This window comes from Pholis gunnellus (assembly GCF_910591455.1).
Source record: "Pholis gunnellus genome assembly, chromosome: 22".
Taxonomy (NCBI): domain Eukaryota; kingdom Metazoa; phylum Chordata; class Actinopteri; order Perciformes; family Pholidae; genus Pholis; species Pholis gunnellus.
The window spans coordinates 3,610,579-3,623,183 of record NC_136549.1 but is presented as its reverse complement, the minus strand read 5'-3'; the positions used below and the strand labels follow the sequence as shown (position 1 = coordinate 3,623,183).

The window sequence follows — 12,605 nt, the reverse complement described above, 5'->3', positions numbered from 1 at the left end:
GCGAACTCCTCCTACACGCTGGCTCTGATTGCTACCAAATTTGCTGTGGATCATTATTGGATGTAGATAACTCAGATTTATCAAAAGCTTTTTGATGGCTCTTTTTGTTGAAAAGATATGGACCAATGAACTTCCTAGGCGCATGGCTTAATATCAATACACATAACTTCTCAACCATTTGTCGAAAATTCACGAAACTCTCAGCATATGTGCACATCGCATCCCGTAACATACCCTGAGATTTTTGTTGCATTCAACCAATAGGGGGCGCTACAGTAAACCCGCAAAGTTGTGTTTTTTGGCACATTTTCCATTTTTCAGCCTCCGTACTTCAACGACCTCCTCCTAGAGAATTTATGCGATCGCCTTCAAATTTGTTCAGGATGCTCTTAAGACCTTTGTGATTAAAAATTATTAAAAGCTAGAGTTTTCGTCGAAGGACCTTGACGTGGCGTGGCGGCCATTTTGCATCATTTTTATAAAAAATCAAGTTGTTATAACTCCAAGGTACATTATTCAATCCTCATAAAACTTCTTGTGCATGATGCCACTTCAAGCCTGAACGCAGATCAATTGAAAGAAATTAAATAACTCATAGCGCCACCTACTGGCAAAAGCAAATGTCATATTTTATACTTTTATTTACTCCTCCGAGCCAGTTCAAAAGAGCAGCCCCGGGGCTACGCTTGACGTACATGTATGAAACTTGGTCAGAACATGTATCACATAGAGACTTAAAAATAAGGCTCTTGGGACCATGCTCTTAACTGTACCGGAAGTCGGCCATTTTGATTTTGGTGTCATTTTTCCATAGCATAGTAGGTTAGGATGCTCAAAAATTCATGGCACTTTGCACATGTGTCAAAGGCATCGGAAGAAATATGTGGTATGATTTTTGGCCTTGTCCGTTTTAAATTGCCTCTGTAGCGCCCCCTACAATATTTCAAAAGAGCAGCCCCGGCGCTACGTTTGAGCTACACGTACGAAACTCGGTAGGCGCGCGTATCCTGCGGAGACTTAAAAATAAGTCTCTTGGCACCGTGCTCTAAAACCTACCAGAAGTCGGCCATTTTGATTTCGGTGTCATTTTTCCATAGCATAGTAGGTTAGGATGCTCAAAAATTCATGGCACTTTGCACATGTGTCAAAGGCATCGGAAGAAGTATGTGGTATGATTTTCGGCCTTGCCCGTTTGAAATTGCCTCTGTAGCGCCCCCTACAATATTTCAAAAGAGCAGCCCCGGCGCTACGTTTGAGCTACACGTACGAAACTGGGTAGGCGCACGTATCCTGCGGAGACTTAAACATAAGTCTCTTGGCACCATGCTCTCAAACCTACCAAAGTCGGCCATTTTGATTTCGGTGTCATTTTTCCTTAGCATAGTACTATCTGCAAAGCATCGTTTCCAGCATCAGGCGGTCCCACGCGGGATCGACGACGTCTCGCTCACAGACGCGCAGTCCAGCGGTCGCGGACGTTCTCCGACGCGCAGGCCGGAGTCCGCCGCAAGCCCCGACGCGCAAGGGAGGCGAGGGCCCGTTCATCGCTGCTCGCAGCTTTAATTTGTCATTTCACTGCTGCGTTATTCAAATGAACTTTGCATTACAACAGAGCAACAAGGTAACTAACAACAGATGAATGCTGATATAATGTTCTGCATCACTGAGCGGATCACAACATCTGTAAAGCCACTGAAGCCACGCTGCCTGCGTGACCTTTTTATTTTGGCGCCCATGTAAACAGCAGCCTGACAGCTGATCGGTAGCTACGAATATTTTCTAAGAGCAAATGGGTTTTCATTTTTAAAATTTGTCCTGTAAAAAATGTATGATCTACTCATTGACAGAAATGCCCAAGTTCTGTGAGCCAGAGATGCATTACCATTCAGCTTAACATAGAATGATGGCTCGAAGTCAGGACAAGCACGTTTCAAGTCACTGCATATACATTCTCACACCATGTGGAATGATTGGAAACTAGTAGCTGAGCAGGAGGAAAAACTGAAACCATACAGCTTTCTTTCAAAAATGGTCCGCAGTAAAGTATGTGATCTGTGCTAATTGTTTAAACAAGTAAAACACTGGTGTGGTCCCGTAACGCTAGTCATGTACATTTTCCACTAACTACCCTGTGTGTCTAAAACATGTTGTGGTCATACTTCTTCTTTCACAATGTACTATTACAAAATTATTGACCAAGCGGTTGCATACAGAAAATGCCATTTGCTCATTAAAATAAGGGCAAGATGTGGTCCTGTCATGGCAAATACAACTTATAAAGGAGCCAATCAGAAATATGGAAAATACCGGTGCCTGTCAAATGAGTTTTTGCCCCATGTTCCATAAAAAAAACTGTTTGTGTTGTAGGCAACAGAGTGCGTTCATTTACAATGTTAGACAAGAGTCAAAAGTCAACAGACAACTGTGATAGTCTGAATGAATAGATCAGGACAGAAAGAAAAAAAGTGACCATTAAAGGTTCCAGTGACACAAAGGGAAAAATGAAGGTGTACATTGCAGAGGAGTTGAAGGGACGTGGGTAAGTATTTGCCAAGTTTGTATTCTGGACGATATTCAAAAAATATCTCTCACTGAAGTCATTATTCCCACCGAAAGTGAAAAAAACACACAAAACCAACAATTTAGCCTGAAGTGGCAGGTGTGGAAATGAAAAATAAAGGAAGCACATTATTTCCAGACAGGCATTTGTTAGTAGGCTACACTGTGCAGGTGCTGTACAATGGCTTTTTAAGGCACACACAGACACATGGACTATCATATATCTCACGTATGATTTTTGCCAGTTTAGAAATGAGTTTGCTGTCACCTCAAGTCAAACGAGAAGATCGACATCAATCATGTATCCAGTACAGAGGTGTAGATGTATTGGTGACTAGTTTGCTAGCGAACCACATAAACTAAACAGTTCCTGGAAGGAGTGTTTTCAGTTTTATGGATCTGCTCTGCATCATCCACACTGTAATTACGGGCAGCAGAGTGGGAATAACCATCACAGCAGCCCTTTAGGTCTGATTCTCAAAGTCAAAAATACAGATACTATGTCTCCTACATGGCAGAATGGCTGCAAAGCTACCATCACTGTAGTTGCATCTAAATTAAATCCAAAATTAACTCTAATTCAGCAAATTAAAACCAGTAATAAAATACTTGGATCCAATCCACTACAAAAGTGGAAGTGGAAGTTAGCAAAAGTTAACAAACCCCAGTACAAACTCTGTACTGGACATACAGATGAAATTGATATCAATCTTTTTGCATACTTCGTCGAATTTCTTTAACCTGATGAGAAATGAATTCTGACCTTCAATCTCATTTGGGAGATCTGTTCTCTCAGTTGTTAATAGTCATTCTGGTTTAGTTGTTGACTCATTATAGGTTGAATGAGGCTTCTGTCTTGTTCCCTGAGTTTGGTGCAATGCCATGAACAAGAGTTAACACAACCTGGACCCGTGTGACTCTGTGTGACTGCATGAACCTGGCTACAACAGGATGCAATATCATGTTCACCAGTAAAACTCTGAAGTCAGCCATGATGGTGCGTCAGAATAGTCTTGAATCACTTCCTCTTCCTGTCACGGTGTGGATATAAAGATGCTAAGTTGTTTGTCATGTGGTAGCACTGTCTTGAATTTCATGTTTGTTCGTCCCTAATTTCACCATATGGTTTTACATTACATTTTGAGAAAAAATATCCAGTTTAATCATGAAACAAATGTTATTAAGACAAATCTATCAGTGTCCCTCTGTAGTGATTATCTCTAGCAAACTAAAAGTGACGGTGAGAGACAGCAGTCTGGTTTAAGGTCCAATCATTAGCAAAGAATATTGTTATTATACCCTCAAAACAGTGTAGCTAATGGGGCTTTGAATCTTGCTCTAAGGAAAGTCAGCTGTAACTAGTGGTTGACATGTTGGAGGAATTTGACTTGTTGAGGATTTCCTCTTAATTTTCAGTTTAAATTTTTTTTTTTTATTGAATTGTTACTTTAGCAGTGGTTTTCAATGGTTGATATACTTAAAGGCAGGGTTGGTAATCTTCTTCTTCATCTACATTTTTGATCTTTTTGTTGAAATTCTCATTATATCCTGACAGCAATCACTTAATCAAATATTCGGACAAAAGCAGAAATAATCCAGTATTTGTGGCTCTTGCGGGACTAAACCCGTCCAATCATTTCATTTGTCCGAAATGTAATGATCGGACGGGCTACCTACCCGCCTTCCTACCCGCCGTTAATCTGTCCGTGGACTCGTAGTTCCTCACCAGAGTCTTCCAGCTGCTAACTGTAGCCATGTTGGTTGTTTCTAATGATCACTTTAGGGAGTGACTTTGGAGGGAGGCCTGTCAGTGTTGAAGACTTGGAGACTTCTTCACTAGATTTATCAACTTTTGGAACGAGTGCTGCTACATACTGTCATTGGGAAGAAATGGCAACACTGGGCTGGGATTTTAGGTTGGATCATTTTTTAAATCTAGTGTGCTCTTCTATTTTCTCAAGATTACCAACCCAAGCTTTAAAGCAAGTTCAGATAAGAAATGAGGAGAAAGAGACTTCAGACTACGGAGACAAACCATCACAGCTAACTCAAAATTAATTCTGAGAGTCACAGTGGTACCTTGTACTAGATTATGGTATTCAGTCATGTGCCATGTTTGAGGGCTCTCCTTCTCGTAAGTTCTTCCCTGCCACAACCTTCTGTACAGCATGCACCCTCTATCAGATCAATTTGACATATGGAAGGGGCAGGGAGTCCACAGTAGAAGAGCATCCAAACGTGATCATGCATAGCTGAGTACAAGGCTATACAAGAAAAGAAACACTGGGTGGTGCTAGAGATGGACAGCAGGTTGAGTTGATGACGGCAACAACCCTGGACAAGAAATAAAGCCCTTAGGCATCAAGTAGCTAATCAACAGAGGAAAATGCTTGCACTGAAAGACATGTGGTTTACAGCGTTTGTGTATACAGAATCACTTCAGAGTGGATATTATATTGAATATAGAGGACGGTATTTAATGTGTCATATTCCCCTCATTCAAACCTATGAACATGTGCACTAAATGTCCAGTCAATGTCTGAATGTCTGTGTTTTAATCACTTCATGCATGTGTGGTCTCAACCTGAAGAACCTAAATGCTAAAAACTCTCATTAAAAAGTCTCTATTCACGTCCTCCTGTGGACCAATCAGCAGTCTCAGAATAGAAGGAAGGTGGGGCCACTTGTGCTCCTTTTGTCAAATCCCTGAGCAAAGTCACTGAACATTCAGAATTGGCCAAAGCTTAGGCACAGGAAACCACTCTGTCCTCCTCTCTGTGAGCCCCGAAAAGTTGCAGTTTTATTGTCAATAAGGAGCCTGGCGGAAAGGCCTTCAAAAGCCTTATAGTAAAGGGTTTATAGTATGGGGTCAGTGCCGGGGCCTGTACAAACTGTAGTTTCTGGGGTAGAGGGGCGTGTAGCTGGTAGAGTGGCTGTAGGAGGAGGAGGTGCCAGATGTGAGGTAGGAGCTAGAGGGGGTAAAAGCAGGAGAGGAGCTGTAGTAGGCAGAGGAATAGCTGTGGGAGGAGGAGTAAGGGGAGGGTGAGGAAGGAGTGTAGAGGACAGAAGAACGCGTCAGGCTGGACAAGGGCCGAGTTCGGGGTGAAGGGCTCCATGTGGAGCGCCTGATCCCCAGAATAGGGGACCGGTAGGGAGAGGAGGGGGCAGATCCTGGTTGGGTGGGTCTTGTGGTGGTGGTGGATGGGGGAGAGGTATGAGAGTCTGGGGAGTAGTGCCTGGAGGGGCCCGAACTACGGGGCGGAGCGGGGGACATATTGACACTGAAACTGTGGGAGTCAACCACAAACGTCCGCACCCCTAGGGTCCACTGGGAGTGAGCCAGCTTCAGAGGGGTTGAGGGCGGGGTCCGCGCTGAGGCAGAGAAGGGGGCCTCCAGACACGGGGGGCCGTCTGGTGCCGGAGGGCCATCAAATGAAGGGACCGCTGCAGATGACGAACTGCGAGGAGTTATGTGTGACGTAGGGGAGGTGAGAGCTGAGGCCAAAGCTGCACTGACCACAGATGGGCTAAGGTGCACAGTGGGATCATCAGGAAGAATTGACATAGGACTAGGAAGGCCTGAAAGGGGGAGGCTGACAGGGGCCAAAGCTGAAGTGGAGCCTTGGGCTATGTTGGAGGCCGAAGCCAAGGCCGGGGGACTTACTTTGGGGGTGCTGGTCTTCATGCGGTTCAGCCTGCCCCCGCGGGTGCGGTGGGTCTGCTCTTGATCGAAAGCCAAATCCTCCAGCCGCTGGGTGAGGGCCAGTTTCTGCTGAATGGCCATCCGAAGGAGGGAGTTCAGAGTCTTCTTCTCGTCTTCGGCCGCAGCCAGCTGCCTCTGCATTTCATCCAGCTGGGTAACATACTCGTCACACCTGAAGAGAGCAAGGTTCAACAGGTTGAAAAAGGTTCAAAAGGAGCAGATTCAAATGTGGAAATGACCACAAGCAAGGTGAAAAAAAGAGGCCATGAAGAGGGGAATACACTTCTTTGTTTACTGCTGGGATATTGCTATTCTATTCCTGGAGCCCTCATTAACATGTGTTGTTCATTTGTTGAACAGACCAGGTCTAATGTGTTCATGAGTAAGTTTTAGAGGTGCTGGTGGGTAGATTTTGATACTTCCATCAGCCTAGCTGTCTTTATGCTAAGCTAAGCTAGCCAGTGGTTGGCTGTAGCTTCATGGTTACCGTGCAGACACAAGAGCGGTATTGATCTTCTCATCTAGCTCTCATTTGAATAGTCTTGTTTCCCAACCTATTCCTTAAGGTTAGAATGATTGTTGACTGTCAGATTCAGAGAAAATGTAGCTAACACATATCGTTACACTGAAAAATGAAAAACAACTACTCCATGCTTTTTTTAATATAACTGAGAAGCCTTTATATAGCAAATAAAGCAGCATTAATTGATTTAATAGAGCTGAGAGGAACTGAAATGTGGCTTCATCACCGCAAGCAACGTGTTTCACATCACACAGAGTCATCAGAGTCATGGTTAATCTAAATCAAATATTGAGTTGTGGACTTTAATTGCTTCTGTTTTGTCTCTGACCTGGTGGCAAACATGGCCCGCAGAGAGGAGAAAGTGGCGGCATCCTCCTTCAGGGCTTTCAGCTCGTTCCTGAGCTTCATCATGGTGTCAGTCACCATGGACTTCTCCGCTTCATACTTACTCTTCAGGTTGGCCAGGGCCCCCTCTGCCGTCTGAGTGAACACACACACATGCTTACACACATCACTTTGATTTCACTTTCCTTACCCCAGTTTCTACTTCCAACTATCACATTTAACCATATGCAGACTACACTGCAAATCCACTGCTATGAAAACTAAGCTATATAAACGGATGAATAGTGCAGTTGGTGCTTACAGGAAGTGACTATTCAAACATGTACATTGTGAATCATTGTGGCAGTGTAAATCCAATTCGATGCAGATATGCAGTGGTTGACATTCTCTCAGTACACAATGTTAGCTGTATCTCTGCATTATGTCACTGATGCACACATTCCTTGTCATATAAAACAGGCAATGTAAACTAATAACAATGGAGGAAAGGTTTGTCACAGCCAAGTGAGTCCTTCAATCAACTGTATTGGTGTGTCTCAGGGTGTAGGCCAGTAAACAGACTATAAACTGCTGGACACATTTCCTAAAGGCAATGTTAAAGCTAGCACTGGTAGCTGTTGAGTATTGAGTATTTTGAAAATGTCATATATATCTGGTAGACAAATTAAATGAGGATGAGGCTATCAATTGGATATGGATCCAATGATTATTTTTTTTACACCGCAGTGGCGGTTTAGTGGCTGTCTAAAGGAACAGGGTCAAAACAAAATAAAAAAGTGAAACATTACTTTTGTTATTGGTTCAAAGTGCTGTAAAGATATGGATAGAGAGATGGATGGAGAGATGGAGGGGTGGATGGATGAATGGATGATGGATGGATGGATGATGGAGAGATGGAGAGGTGGATGGATGGATGATGGATGATGGATGGATGGATGGATGATGGATGGATGGATGATGGCGAGATGGATGGGTGGATGGATGGATGATGGATGGATGGATGATGGATGATGGAGAGATGGATGGATGGATGGATGGATGGATGGATAGATGGATGGGTGGATGGATGGATGATGGATGATGGATGATGGAGAGATGGATGATGGATGATGGAGAGATGGATGGATGGATGGATGGATGATGGAGAGATGGAGAGATGGATGGATGGATGGATGATGGTGAGATGGATGGATGATGGAGAGATGGATGGATGGATGATGGATGGATGGATGGTGGAGATATGGATGGATGATGGTGAGATGGATGGATGGATGATGGAGAGGTTGATGGATGATGGATGGATGGATGGATGATGGATGATGGATGATGAATGGATGGCTGGGTGGATGGATGGCTGGATGGATGGATGATGGAGATATGGATGGATGATGGTGAGATGGATGGATGGATGATGGAGAGGTGGATGGATGATGGATGATGGAGAGATGGATGGATGGATGGATGGATGATGGAGAGATGGAGAGATGGATGGATGGATGGATGGATGGATGATGGATGGATGGATGATGGTGAGATGGATGGATGGATGATGGAGAGATGGATGGATGGATGATGGAGATATGGATGGATGATGGTGAGATCGATGGATGGATGATGGAGAGGTGGATGGATGATGGATGATGGATGGATGGATGGATGATGGATGATGGATGGATGGATGGATGGATGAATGGATGGCTGGGTGGATGGATGGCTGGATGGATGGATGATGGAGATATGGATGGATGATGGTGAGATGGGATGGATGGATGATGGAGAGGTGGATGGATGATGGATGGATGATGGATGGATGGATGGATGAATGGATGGCTGGATGGATGGCTGGATGGCTGGATGATGGAGATATGGATGGATGATGGTGAGATGGATGGATGGATGATGGAGAGGTGGATGGATGATGGATGGATGGATGGATGAATGGATGGATGGATGGCTGGATGGATGGATGATGGAGATATGGATGGATGATGGTGAGATGGATGGATGGATGATGGAGAGGTGGATGGATGATGGATGGATGATGGATGGATGGATGGATGAATGGATGGCTGGATGGATGGATGGATGGATGGATGGATGGATGGTATTACATGTTGTGTTTTCTCCCCTCCTGCACTTCCTTCTTTCTCTCTCCTTCAATCTCCTATCCTGTGTCAATCAGTTGATTGGGTTCCACCTGTGGGGGCCGGTCGTGCTGCTCGGTGGGTTGCACCAACTGCAGGCTAGCCAATCGGCAGAGGGGGAGCCAAGAATAAAAGCAGGAAGCCTCAGGAGTTCAAGTGGTCTTCACGTTGTTGTTTTTTGTCAATGTCGATGCTGAGACTACATGTTTGTGGTGAGAGGTTGCGGACAGTAGGTGAGTCTGGGGTACACTGGTACACACACGTAGTTGTTTTCTGTCTCTAGATACACTAGGTGTATTGGTCGGTGCCCCCTCTGTATTTGGTTTTGATCGGGTAACATTTAGAGAAGCTAGAGAAGCCATTTTGTTTATGAAGGGTAGTTAGTTACGCTTAGTTTTGTTATATTGATTTTGATTGTTTGGCACGACCACACCTAATTAGAATGTATTTGAGTGAAATAAATAGTTTACGGTTAAAGTCCATGTTGATTTGTTTATAATTTGGGTTATTTTGTGTTAGTCCCCAATCATCCCCTAGACTAGGAAAGGAAAGGGATGTTATGGATGGAGAGATGGATGGATGGATGATTACTGGTTTTAAAGTGCTTCTCCATACTCCATGCATACTCTGTAGCTGATTCTGCTGCATTAATGCATTTCATGTCATACACTGACATATTTGTGACAGTTTTGAGTATTGTTAAATGCGATTATGCATGTCAGTATCATTTAGCGACACTCATCACATGTGCACATCACGTGTCTCACCTGTTTGTTAGCCCTGAGTACCAGTCTGAGGGTGGCTATCTGCTCTCTCTTGGTGCTGAGCAGAGACTTGAGCTTCAGGATCTCCTCTATGCAGCTCTCCTTGTCCTTGTCCAGCAGAGGGGCCAGTTCCCTGGCTGCAGCTCTCTGTCTAGACAGCTGCAGAGACCGGTCTACTGCCCGTTGAAGGTGCTTTACCTGGGGGAGGAGAGGGAAAGGGAGGAAAAGAGGAGATAAGAGGATAAAAGGAAGAAATGTTTCGTAGAGGAGGAGGAGGAGGAGAAGAAATGGGAAGTAATTGTTCTACCTGTTCTCTGATGATGGCATTGAGGTTGTAGACATTCATGGGCTCCCTGCGCAGCTCACTAGCTGGCTCCAGGGCAGGCGATGATGATGATGACGATGATGAAGAAGAGGCACTAATGCTGGGTGAGCAGGTTGGAGGTGTACAGGGCGGCAAGCTCTGCTCAGATAGCACCTGGAGGCCCTCCTTGTCCCCTACCTTCTCCTCTCCCCTTCCCTCCCCAGATAAGGGCTCCTTGGACGGAGAATGCGAGGGGCTCCGCGATCCCCCAGGACTTAAGGTTGTTGAAGCAACGGCGGCCAGCCGCCTGGCAAGGCGTGGTGTGAGGAGAACTTTGCTGTTGTCAGAAGACATGGCTTTGAGACTGGCACTGAGGCTCCGGAGCCCTCTACCTTTTCTAGATGGGGAAAAAAAAGTAAATCGGGTTTTATTGACCTGGAGAACCTTTATTATGTTGGTGGATATCTGCAGCAGATGTTTACCAACTCAGGAGTTTGAGGCTACATCATCTCTACTCATTCTACCACCTGGCAAACAGGTGGAAATGCTGTAACTTGTTGTTCTCAAAGTGAGCTCTGTTAGCTAGTATCCTGCTACTGTTAGCATCTGAAATAAATGATGATCCATTTGAATGAATAAAGCACCGTGCCTTTAAATGTTTCTTGTGGGAGGCAAATTTGTCCCAGACCAGTAACCAGATTCAGACCAACAACAGCACTGCATACAAAATTGTTGGCACACTTTCTACGTGTCAATAATGCATTATTAACATACTTATAATGTGCTATAATCTGCTTATAGCTTTCTATAATCATAGTGATAAGCACTCATACAGATTCATAATGCTTTATAACATTAACCATAACACATTAAAAAGTATTTCACAATGACTTATGAGGACAAGTATTATAATATTTGATCATTCATAGTGACCATAGTGATCATTTTTCTATTTTTCTAGCTCACAACACTCGGTATTAGACAGACTGCGGTGCTAAATGACTGAAGACTGGAGCATTAATAAGCTCCAACGTTACCAGTGCTTTTGATCTGTTCTTTTTAATGTTTTGGTGTAATGTATTAGTATCTCCTCTGCTTTCTAGCAGGGCCGAGTTCCTCAAACTACACAAACACACACACAAAGTCAGCCAGCAGAGAGACTGTGGTGGAGTAAGTGAACCAGGTGAAGTTGAGATTACTAGAGTTGACGACACCTATTGTTTTAATGCAGCAAGGGTCCTACTGCAGAGGGCTCAAGCAAAAAAGAGGTTCTTTGAGGTCCTATCTGCAGGTTTTGTAGAAGTGTAAACAAAAACATGCATATGGAAGGTCAGGATGCCAAGACTCTAGCATGACGACTCAAAAGAAGGGAGGCAAGAATTTACAATGGAAGGATGGAAGGATGACAGCTAACTGTGAATGAGGAAACACCGTTCATAGAGAAGGCTGAGCCTCAGTTTGGGCCAAACAGTGCCGATCTCTATGGTAGAAGTAGTTCTCTGCAAGCTGGACAATGGTGAGCTGTGTGATAACAAGGAGCCAGGGGTGGAAGACTTTCCCCCTGGAATCGCAAAGGACATTGTTAGGCATTGTTGGATGGCACAGTGCAAGAAAGGAGACTAAAATCAGCTGTCAAACTTCAGATCTTGGAGGACCAATGCATATTCTGTCCTGCTTATGAAGAGTGGACCAGTTCTTAAGGTCAACCTCCCATTTAAGGAAGACTCCTCAGGATCTGTGGCATAATGAAAAAATTGTCCCAATCACACCCCATCAGCGCACAGTTCTGAGAGGCAAGTTAAGGCAGGGGATCTCCCATTGATGCATTTTGTGGGTTCACATCTCTGATCACGCATGTGAAACAAAGACTAGTTTCAAGATTTACCATCTCTAATTTCTTGTGAGAACTATTTCAAGATTGAGGGTCTGGAGCTCTGAATGTATGATGAATAATAATAATGATGAAGAAAAGAATTCAAAGACTACACTAACAATATGTATATTGAAATACAGGTGGCATACACTTAATTCTGTGCTAAAGGACCAGTGTGCAATTACAATATATATATATATATTAGGGGTGTAACAATACACGTATTTGTATTGAACCGTTCGGTGTGAGGCCTTTGTTTCGGCGTGCGTTACAAATATTTGTTGGAATAATACTATTGCATTTGGAAAATAAAATTAAGCTTAAATTGTGTGAAATATAATGTTCTTGATGGAGTCACTGCGCTCAACAAGGCTACCCACATGACGTAAC

At 44.0% G+C, this 12,605-nt stretch overlaps 1 protein-coding gene across 1 annotated transcript in view; it reads right to left on the bottom strand.

The window, feature by feature from the left end:
- Positions 1-5,428: 5,428 nt before the first annotated feature.
- The window catches only part of LOC306714166 (protein bicaudal D homolog 1-like), a gene marked incomplete at its 3' end in the record, with an annotated part of 49,247 nt that continues 42,070 nt past the window's right edge, over positions 5,429-12,605 (bottom strand). Inside the window, exons 8-11 of the mRNA XM_079184121.1 lie at positions 10,346-10,739; positions 10,042-10,236; positions 7,114-7,265; positions 5,429-6,434 (exon numbers count right to left, since the gene is read on the bottom strand). Coding sequence (XP_079040247.1) covers positions 5,429-6,434; positions 7,114-7,265; positions 10,042-10,236; positions 10,346-10,739 — 1,747 coding nt within the window. The remainder of the gene's footprint in view (positions 6,435-7,113; positions 7,266-10,041; positions 10,237-10,345; positions 10,740-12,605) is intronic.